This window comes from Mesoplodon mirus, assembly GCF_964341445.2.
Source record: "Mesoplodon mirus genome assembly, chromosome: 18".
Taxonomy (NCBI): domain Eukaryota; kingdom Metazoa; phylum Chordata; class Mammalia; order Artiodactyla; family Ziphiidae; genus Mesoplodon; species Mesoplodon mirus.
This window is the reverse complement of record NC_138994.1, coordinates 14399608-14410670: the sequence shown is the minus strand read 5'-3', so window position 1 is coordinate 14410670 and position 11063 is coordinate 14399608. Positions and strand designations below refer to the sequence as shown.

The following is an 11063-nucleotide window of genomic DNA, read 5'->3' as shown; positions in this document are numbered from 1 at the left end:
CAGGACCCTGACCAGCCAGCTAAACGGTTCACCGCCAGCCCCAAGGCAGCCTTTCCTTACCTCAGGCAGTTTCTCTTTTTCCACAAGGCGAGTGTATCCTGAAGCTCTGCCCACTGGGCAACACCTGCCCAGAGCTGTGATGGGAGCTGTGGTCCCTTTTTGGCCTGTGCCCACATTCTGAGCCCACCCATTCTGGAACCCAGAGATCGTCCAATTCACAGGGTAGCCAGTTGATACACTCAGCTGGGACCAATTTCATTGAAAACCCTCACCATCTGTGACTCAGCAGCTTTGCTTCTCAGAAGCCACTCTAGCAAAACACAAGCCTGTCTCCCGGGAAGCAGACCAAGGATGTTTATCACAACCTCGTTAGCAATTTTGGAAAATGAAAGCAACCTAAGTGTCTTGACCGTGGAACATTCAAGGAATGAATTGGTGTAGGTACTAACAGATTTTTGAGTGAAAAAGGCAAGTTGCAGAGTGATACCCATCTTAAGATACCATTTGTGTAAACACAGCCACTAAATGATGGTATGATATATGTATGAGATTTTTTAAAGTTCTGGAAGGATAAACGTCAAACTCATATAACTGTGATTACTTCTTGGGTTGACAGTAACCATATCTGTATGGTTTAATATTTCAAAGAACATTACATTGATGTATACTTAAAAATTAAATTTTAAAAAAGAAGCATGGAGAATTGCCTGGAAAGAATTTGGAACTTGGTGTCAGAAGATGCAGGGCTGGGTTCCATCATCCTTTTTCATCAGCCGGACAAGCTCTCTGAGCCTTGGTCTATAAACCAGGGATCCGTGTGACTGTACTGATGATGACACAGTCGATGGAGCCTTTCCTCACCACTGGCTGGCATGGTGCTTATGGCACTGACATCACCAACACCATTGCAGTTCCCTGCCTCCCCTGTAGTGAGTGTGGCCACGTGACTGATACCAAGTCAGTGCTGTCTGTTGTGCGTTGAATTGTGTACCGGCCCCACAAAGTTCATATGTTGAGTCCTAACCCGCAGTACCCAGAATGGGACCTTATTTGGAACTAGGGTCATTGCAGATGTAATTAGTTAAGTGCATACTTACAGTAGAGTGGGCCCTAATCCAATATGGCTGTGTCCTTATAAAAAGGGGAGGGTTGCCTAGTGGTTAGGCTTCTGGGCTTTCACTGCCATGGCCCAGGTTCAGTCCCTGGTCCGGGAACTGAGATCCTGCAAGCTGCACCACGCAGTCAAAAAAAAAAAAAAGAAGGTCAGGGGCAGGTTTGGTACAGATACGCATATACAGGGAGACCACGATGTGAACATGAAGGCAGAGATTGGGGTGATGCTTCTACAAGCCAAGGAATGCCAGCCATCACCAGCAAACCACCAGAATCCAGGAGGCAGGCCTGGAACAGATTCTCCCTCAGAGCCTCAGAAGGAGCGAACCCTGCTGACACATTGATCTCAGACTTCTAACCCCCAGAACTGTGAGACAGTACATTTCTGTTGTGTAAGCTACCCCATTTGTGGTCCTTTGTCACAGCAGCCCTAGCAGACTAATACAGTACGTGGGGAATGTGCGTGCCATTTCTAACCTGGCCAATAGAAGCCTTCCGTGCTCCCTCCTCCGAGCGCTTTCCCTGTTTCTGGCTGGCTGGCCTGGAGATGAGCTTCTGGGGGACCTGGTGATGCCACATATCATAAGGGACAGAGTTTTGGTCAGCTGGAGTGAAGGAGGCCACCTGCTGAGCTGTGCCCTGGCCAGCACCGTTACATGGGCCAGAAGTAAGCTCTGAAGACCCCTTGTTACAGCAGCTGGTGGAGCCCTGACTACACAGATGATGATGATGATGATGGTGGTGATGTAGAACAGCGCTGTCCAACAGACAATGCAATACAGCAATACAATGCAAGCCCCAGTGTGAGCCACATGGGTCATTTTAACATTTCAAGTAGCTTTACTAAAAAAAGTAACAAGATCCAACAAAGATGTAAAAAAAAGTAACAAGAAACAGGTGAAATTAACATATCTTTTAACTGATAACATCTAAAATAAATATTTTCAACATGAAATTTATGTAAAACTTATCAATGAAATATTTTACATTACTTTTCTCATACTAAGACTTTGAACCCCGGTGTGAGCTGTACACTCACAGCACATCTCAGCTTGGACCAGCCACACGTGAAGTGCTCAATGCCCCCTGTGTCTCGTGGCTGCTGTGTCAGATGATGTAGGTTTAGCATGTTCAAATCTAAAATGGTTAGGAAGCCTCATGTTCAGAGCCTGGGCCTGTGTTTGTCTCCACTGGAACTCTGGAGATAATTGCAAGAAACTCTGAAAGTCACGGACAAGAAGGCAGCATGGTGCGGCGGGCTCAGAGAGAACTGAGTTTGAGTCCAGGTTGTTCTGATTTCATAATGCATGATGACTAAATTGTCTACTGTCTCTGACCCTTAGTTTCCACATCTTCCAAAGGGTCACTGCACAGATTAAATTGAAGAGAAGAGTGGAGGCCTGGGGTGTATGAGTAGCAGGCATTTAAGAAGTAGTAGCTGCTGTCATGAATTGAACCTCCTCAAATTCTATTTGTCCTACCCTCCCCTGTTCTCACCCTCTCTTCCACGTGAACTGAATGTCTAATGCAGTTCAGGCAGCTCGCCGTCAAGGTGTGGCTTCAATAAAAATTGTGTCTTTGGGGAAGTGGCCCTGGAGGAAGCCGCTTTATGCAGAACCCTGATAATGGAGACAGAGAGGTTGGATGGGAGGCGGAAAGGGAAGGATTTAGGACTCAGGCTGCAATGCCTGCATCATGTCCCACCCACACCCCAGTAATCCATTTACATGAAAATGAAAGAGGGCAGGAGATCTGGTGTGACTGCTCTGTCACGCCCGCTCTACAGCCTGAAGTCGTCCTGGAGCAATGCTCTCAGTGCCACCAGCTCCAAACGGCAGCAGCTGTGGGCTCTGCAGCCACATCCCTGCAGACCCCACACCCGGTGGGCAGGGGAGGCTGAGGGTGCTCTGTGAGCTAATGTGGGGGGGAGTGGTGGGCTTTCCCATTAGTGCTGGAGTGGGGCAGGGACCTCCATCTTTCTTCAAGATAAAGTCTACCTGGGAATTCCCTGGCGGTCCAGTGGTTAGGACTCAGTGCTTTTACTGCCGTGGTCCAGGTTGAATCCCTGGTCGGGGAACTGGGATCCCGCAAGCTGTGTGGCAAAAAAAAAAAAAAAAGATAGTCTCCCTGGAGCAGGTCTAACCTGGGCTAACCGGGGAGTGAGTAGCAAACCCTTTGCTGCCTGAAGTGTGATTATTTTTATAAAATCTGTTTTGGGTAGATCTATCTACTCTTTGTAAATTTAGCTGCTGATGCTGGCAAAGAGACTGTTTCTCCCCTCCCCGCTTTTAAAATAATTTGAATCCTCTGGAAGGACCCAAGTTCATCCAAATCATACGAATCTTTGTGCAGTGCCGACACCTGAATCTTTTAGAGGACTTCTGGCAGAGCCCATGGAGCTGGTGCCTGTAGGGGGTTGAACTGTGTTCCCTAAAAGAGTTACATTCTTGATCCTAGGCACCTGTGACTGTGACCTCATTTGGAAATAGGGTCTTTGCAGATGTAATTAGCTAAGTTCAGATGATGTCATAGTAGACTTGGGTGGTGTCCTTATAAGAAGAGAAGACAGAGACACACACATACAGGGAGGTGCTGTTGTGGGAGCCATGAAGTTAATCCCCTACATTCTTCTTCTCACTTCTGCCCCTCCTGCCTCCCTAAACAAGAAAGGAAACATAGTTCCTTACCGGCAGCTCTTCCTTCTGTCTGGACAGGCCTGCAGCCCAAGGTGGATGAATTCATTCGGTGCTGACAGAGGACTGAATTTTTGGCCCCCAGTGTTTTAACTTGGGGGACATCTGACTCGGGAACAGCTACTCCATAGGTTCCAAAGAGCATGATCCTCAGTCAAGAATACCCAGGCCCAGAAACCTGACTCCTACCAGCCAAACTTTACCCTGACCACATAGAACCCCAAAGCCCCGTTAGTGAGACACTTAACTGCTGAGTCTCACTCCTGTCTTTCCGTGGGGAAAACAGCTGAAATGAAGATCTGGAGGCAGGTTGGGAAGTAGATGTGAACGAAGCCCAGAACTACAGGCCCTTCTTGTTCTGCACGGCTCTGGAGTTAATGTGAGTGTTCTGTTCAGCTTGCCTGGTCACACAGGCCCTGCTTGGAGACGGCTGGATGCTCTCCAAGCAGAACCGCGTCCCGCCCTAGCAACCCCCACAAGGCCCTTCGTTCCAGCCTCTCACCACACTTATCCTCCCAGCAAAGTGTGCCTCGGAGAGCGTCCTTTCTGCAGACGACCCCAGGATTATCAAGTTAGGCAGGCAAGGAGCAAGACGGACCAAAAGGTGTGTTTAGGGCCCAAATGAATCCATTCTACAAATGCATGAGATTGAGGAAATTTCAAGTGCTCCAATATCCAAGGGACCAGGAAGATATTCTATGCTGGGTTTGGCTGGATGGGCCGTGGGGCTAAGTCCAGGGGCTCCCCTGCTGTGTCATGCAGCTGACTTGGGGAATAATGACCGGGCAGGCTTTTCCCAAGCAGATCTTCTATGTGGAGGAGCCCAGGCCCTTTGTGAACAACAGGCCAGGAAGAGAGGATGTCCAGATTCAAGCCCACAGTGTTCACAGCACCATCTTTTTAGGGACAAAGCTGGAGGTGATGCCATCTGAAACCTTTCGTCAAGTCCTTTGGCTTCCTCATCCCCTCCTTCCTTCATCCCACCACCCCACCTTCCTCCTCCACCCTCCTCCTCTCTGCGTCTGGCTCAGCCCTGCAAAGTAAACTGCATCTACCACTGTCTTTGTATTTTGTTATTTTCTAATTACGTTAGATCATATATTACATTTATATACTATTTAACGTTATACTATTTTTTTATTTTTAAAAATTGTGTGCATGTTTCAATGCATACATTTATTGCATTGATATAGACGAGGGAATGTGAGGGGTTTTCTCTGTGAGTATTCAGGATGGGCTCCTAATACTGGCTTTCCCATCTTTTCTTGGTCTTTATTGGATGTGGTATGTGTGTTTTGACTTGGTTCTTTGGGTTGTTAACCATCTTTCTGGTTTAGGTGACATGTTGATAGGGTCACTTACAAATAGGTCCTCAGCACCTGGAAGTGGACAGTGTCCAGAACCTCTACTTTGGAACACCTGTCGAAACAGGATGACCACACTGACCACGCCATATACTGACTTCTCAGAAAGTAGGAAGCTGAGGCATCCTGCTATAAGCAGCTTCCTCCTCTGGAGGTGTGAGTGTGCTGGTGTCACTCCAAACTCCACGCCTGGGAGTGCATGCTACAGCCATGGCCCTGGGCAGCCAGGTTACACTGGACTGTACAGGCTGAAGGAAGACTTGGTAGAGGAGGTGACCTGTTAATCCAGCTGGATTGTTCACTGTTCCACGTTTATCTTGAACCACAAACTAAATTGAAGGCAGGACAGCGGATCCCCCCTACACCCCACCATCTCTCTAAGGCTGGATTTTAAAAATCCCTTTACTGTTTCATGATTCCTCTAAGGAGTGGACAAGGACACGGAGAAGAGGGTGGAGGGAAGATCCCCTTGTGGCATTAAAATGGCCTAAAGGCACCTCCCTTTGCAGGGCTCAGTCTCTCACTGGAAGAATTCTAATTCCTTAAGGCTGTGTTGGGTTTTCTTTCTTATTTATTTTGGCCACTCTGCGCAGCATGTAGGATCTTAGTTCCCCACCCAGGGATTGAACCCGTCTCCCCTGCAGTGGAATCGTGGAGTCCTAACCACTGGACCACCAGGGAAGTCCCTGTGTTGGGTTTTAAAATGAAAGATATTGCACCCGGCAGGTAAATGTGTTTTCTCAGGCCATGTGATGTGTTCATTCTGACCCCACCCAGCGCGGTATTCTGACAGTGGTGCCCACTCTGTTGGTCTTTAGCGACTCCCTGTCACCTTGGGGCTGGCCCAGAATTCTGATGTGCACACTAGCGGGGTCCACAGGTCCCCACTCTGCCGGGCCCAGCCAAGCTCTGCTCCCCAAACCCTAAGCACTGCCTGAGCGCAAAGATGCTGGGGTTGAATGGCTGGGAGAAGCCAGCCCTGCGAGGGGCAGGCACTGCAGGAGGGGAACCCCAAGAAGGACAGAGCTTGCTGTTCCCAGCCCAGAGGAAGGACAGTGTGACTGGAGGGTGTGGGAAAGGATGAAATGGTTGGAAAGGTGGTGGGAGCCCTGGGCCCTTTTTTTTTTTTTTTTTTTTTTTTTTTTTTTTGCGGTACGAGGGCCTCTCACCGCTGCGGCCTCTCTCGCCGCAGAGCACAGGCTCCAGACGCGCAGGCCCAGCGGCCACGGCTCACGGGCCCAGCAGCTCCGCGGCATGCGGGATCCTCCCGGACCGGGGCACGAACCCGCGCCCCTGCATCGGCAGGCGGACTCCCAACCACTGCGCCACCAGGGAAGCCCCCTGGGCCCTTTTAATGTAACAATGATGCTCATTCTAACTGGCATTTGTAGCATCCCATGGGCCTGAGCTAGGCTCCTCACAAATGCTCTCAGGCAGGTGCTGGTTGGGAGCGGAGAGGTCAGTGAGGAGTAAATTAGCTGATGTACATCAAGCACTTTGCCCGGGGCCTGGAACACCAGCTTTCACTTAATAGTAGTTCTCCAACAGCCCTAGGGCCGGATTACGAGCCTGATAGATGAGAAAACTGAGGTGCAGAGGCAGGTCGGGGCGGTGGCCTCTAGGTTATCAGTGACCAACACAAGTCTGAGCGTGGGCCGCTGTGGTCACTTAATCCATACAAAGCCCCGATGCGATGCGGCAGGTGACCTCCACCTTGCATCCGAGTGGCTTGAAGCTCGCCTGAGTGACCAGCCTCGTGTCCTCGGGGCCCCTCCCGGGCTGGCCGCTGGCTCGCAAGGTCCTGGACACTGTCCAAGGGGCTGGGGCTGGACTGGGGATGCGCGCGCCCGGGCTCGGCCCGCGGCGTGGGGGCGGCTGGGGTAGACCCACGTGCGAACCCCAGCCTCTGCCCGGCCGGAATCAGGGCCCCTCCGCCTCCCGCCCCGCGCGCGCAGCGGCAGGAGGCGCCTCCTCTGCGGCGGGCGACCTGGCCAGGCGCCGGGTCCACTGGGGGGCGCCACGCGACAGCCACACCCGAGCGAACCCTGCTGCGCCGGCCGAAGCGGGCGGAGGGGCGGGACCCAGGACGCGAGAAACGAAACCGCGCGGACTGGCGGCGGTGTGGGCGCGGCAGCGGCGCAGGTGCGAGCTGGCGGTGGGGGGGGCGGGGATTCGCAGTTGCGAGGCCCGGGCGCAGGTACACCGGACGCGGGTCTTGGCGGGCGGAGTGCGGATTTACAGGGAGGGATGCCGGGTCCCGTGAGTGCGGGGCGCAAGTTCCCGTGGGTATGGGCTGTCTCACGGGTCGGAGTGCGGGTCCCCTGGGTGCGAGAGCGTCCCACGGATCAGGGTCCCCGCCAGTCTGGGCCACGGTCGCGGAGGCCCGGCCCGAGGCGTTGTCGGGGAGCGCCGCTTGCGTCCTGATGCGCCGCGTCCGGCCGCCGTCCGCGCCGGGCCGCCCCTTCCTGCGGCGCTGAGTTTCGGTTTCGCCGCAGGTTCCCGGTCCAACCCCGCCTCGCGGCACCGTGCGTACCCTGTTCTCCGGACGCGCGCAGCAGGTGGGCCTGGCGGAGGCAGCGCCCTTTCCCCGGGCCCCAGCTACATTCCCGGGGGCCCAGCCTCGAGTGCGGAGGACCCCCTGCGGGGAAGCGCCGGTCGGGCTTTGAACCCGAGAGCACTGTCCGGGGAGGAGGCGCGGCGGCGCATGATAGCGGACCGGGACGGGCAGACCTGGGGGCCTCTCTACCTGGGAACGGAATCCTTCGCTTTCATTAATTGCAACAACGGAAAAGTGATGTTGCGAAAAATGCCCATATCTTTATTTCATGGTAACTTTTAGGAGAACGGCATCACTGCCCACATCACCGAGCCGCCCAGAGCGCAGGGTTCTCCCGACTTAGCAGGGGCTCCCTGTGGTCAGGGGCTAAAGGCCAGGTTGCCACCTCGCCGGTTTTGGCCTTGAGAGCCGCGACTGGGACGCGGCCCTGGGGGAAGCCGGGGAGGGCTGAGAATGGGGGAGTGTGAGGATGGTGGAGGCCACCACCTGGTTTTCTTTGGTGGTGGTTGGCGGAATGTGGCTGGAAAAAAGGGGAAGGGAAAAGTCAGGAAGCGAATTGAATAGAGATGTGTTGGTGCCGGCCCTCGCGTTTGCCCTTAGGCCCCTGGTGCTGGCGAGAAACAATAGGACACTTGAGTGAGGAATTCTGATTCTTGCTGTGAGTTTTCTGGTCTGTGGGGAAGCAGAGCTTTGGGGAGAGGGAATACACCTTCGGACAGAGGCCTGGGCCCTGGGGAGTCATTGAGAGTATTTTAGTGAGAGAGTACCCAGATGACAGTGGTGGTTGCTTTAGAGTGGTTGATTCAGGGGGCGTATGGAGGGAAGAGGGGAGAGGGGAGGTGGGGACCAGGGCCCTGAGGATAACTGCGCACACTGAGTGCTTTTGGTCAGGCCCTGCCCTCCCCCCCACCCCAACACCAAGAGCCCACCATCAGGGAGACCAAGCTGGTGGTGGCAGAGGGGCACCCATGCCGCAGATGAAGTGAAAATGAGAATGGGATGCAGGGGCCGGTAGAAGGGCTGGGGCAGGGAGTCGCTGCTTGATGAGGGCCCTTTGGGTGCCCTCCCAGCTGGGGAAGGAGCTGACATGGCCACTGCTCCAGCAAAGTTCTTGGATCTGAAGCCAGCAGAAATGGGTGGCCGGTAGATCTTTGTTCCCCAAAAGCCAAGACACCTGTCTCCACTCTCACCATGGATGCACTAAGTTGTCCCTGGAGGCTGGATATTCTCGGCCTGAGTCCTGGCCTTGGCATGACCCTGACCTTGGTTTGCTGCCACTCCCACAGAAGGTGTTCTGAGGGCCAAGTGGTCAATGAGAAGAGTTCAGGCTTAGCAGATGGCACTCCCCGTTATTAGAAATCTTGACCACAGGCCCCGTTATTAGGAATCCTGACTGCCAGCCCTAAAGCCCTGGGCTGCCCTGTGCAGGATGGTTCCTTTGGCAGGCTCTGACTCAGCCATTTGCTGCCAGCATTTCTGCAGTGAGGCACAGAGATTTTGAGTCCCTTGCCTGGGGCATGCAGCGGGTATCCCCACCCCATGTCTTATCTCGGGGTTTTGCACAAGCTGTGTCTCTGCTTGCTCCGCCACTACCCCCAGTCTCCACTCACTTGGCTCAGCTGACCTGGCTCCCAGTCTCAGCTGGGCAGGGAAATTTTTAGACTCGCTGAGTGGGAGAGTTCAGGAGGCTGGGAGGGGCAAGCCTGGTGGGGGCAGCAGAAAAGGAAGTGGGTGCTGGAGCCACTCGGGGCTCAGACCAGGAGGGAGTTGGAGGGGGAGGTTGAGATGAGGCAAGCTGGAGCGCCTCAGGGGCAGTGATCAGGCTGGTTTTCAGTTGAGCAAGGAGAACTTCTAGGCCGCTGCAATTTCACTTTCTCAGAAAATGAAACTGAAGCAAGGCTGTGGTCATATGACAGGTGGTGGGGTATAAAGCTGGCTGCCTCTTGCTTCCAGATCTGCAGAGGCATGCCAGCCTCAGGAATTCCCCTCCCTGGAGGTATGGAGTGTCCTTCCTGCCGGCATATCTCCAAAGAGGAAGCCCCGAAGTTCTGCAGCCAGTGTGGACAGAAGCTGCTTCCTGCAGCCCCTGTACTAGGTAAGGCCCTGATGCGGCTGGGAGCCCAGTGGAGCTGGTGGTAGTGGGGCAGTCAGCTAAGTCCCACCTCCCTCCCTAGAAATGGAGACCTCGGCCAGCAGGCAACCCAGGCCAGCAGTGACGTCTTCTATGGCTAAAGAACTCTTTCTAGAAGAAGCACTTTTCTTAGAAATACAGTTTTATCTGGCCCTTTGCTGGAGGCATCTGTCACTTTTTAAAGAATTTCAGTTTCATTTCTTGGAGAGAACTTGGGGTTTTCCTTCTCCCTTGGGAGTGGGAAGTGTTGGGCTGAGCTGAGGAGTCTTAGAGGATTTCAGAGGATGCTGCATAGTAGCGGTATCCTAAGCCCACTTGGTGGGGGAGGGGTCCCCACAGCTTGCATAGGCCCCTTCCTGGTGAGGGGGCAGGTAGGTGCATGAAGGTAGAACCGTGTCAGGTGGGCCTCACCTGCGGACTCTGGTCGGTCCTTGATTCTCTCGGTGCCCTGGATCTTGGACTGTCTCCCTGCCCTTCCTAGTACATACTAGGCATGCTCTGAGCGTAAGACTTTTGCACTGCCTTTTCGCTCTGCCTGGAACACACCTTTCCTCAGAGGGCAGCACATCTCCCCCATACCCTCCTTCCAGTCTTTACTCAACTGTCTCCTTTCTTCTGGAGGCCCACTCTGACCACCCAGTTGAAAACTGTGCTCGCCCCTCCCCTTCACTCTGAATTGCACTTCCCCAGGCTCTTTGTTGTGGTAGCACTTGGACCATATCAGGGTGGGGCTTCAGAGACATGTGCTCTCTTGTTCACTGCTTTATCCCAAGTCTCTTGTATGCTCCCTGGAACACAATAGGTGCTCAATAAATAATTGCTGAATGAACCAAAGAAGGTGCACTTTGAGGCAGGGATGAGATGGACACCCCCAGTTCTTTGATTGATCCTGTTTCTGCTGTATTTGTGCAAAGTGCTCATGTTACAGATGCTTTCTTTGGACTGTAAGAGGTATGAAGAGGTGGCCGCTTTTTGTTGTCAGTTTTTTATTGATTTTCTTTTGCCTCTAATGCTTTGGGAGGAGCTTGGTGGGCAGCTGAGTGTCCACTCTTATCATTGATTCCTGGTCCAGATAGTGAATCATAGCATGGCTGAGCTCTTGGTGTCCAGGCAGAATTTCCCACCTGCCAGGGCTCCCCACCCTGGTCACTAGAACATCAGCCTGACTAGGGGGCCTTGGGAGGAGGGGTCTTTGGGACCTCAGA

At 53.4% G+C, this 11063-nt stretch overlaps 1 protein-coding gene across 5 annotated transcripts in view; it reads left to right on the top strand.

The window, feature by feature from the left end:
* The first annotated feature begins 7254 nt into the window (after positions 1 to 7254).
* Positions 7255 to 11063, top strand: part of RNF213 (ring finger protein 213) — a 120344-nt gene continuing 116535 nt past the window's right edge. For 2 of the 5 annotated variants that reach the window (XM_082603994.1, XM_082603993.1), the window contains exons 1-2: positions 7736 to 7961; positions 9681 to 9822. In XM_082603994.1, the coding sequence (XP_082460120.1) occupies positions 7875 to 7961; positions 9681 to 9822 (229 nt within the window). In that variant the 5' untranslated portion in view covers positions 7736 to 7874. The other 3 variants (XM_082603990.1, XM_082603992.1, XM_082603991.1) reach the window with 3 other exon arrangements.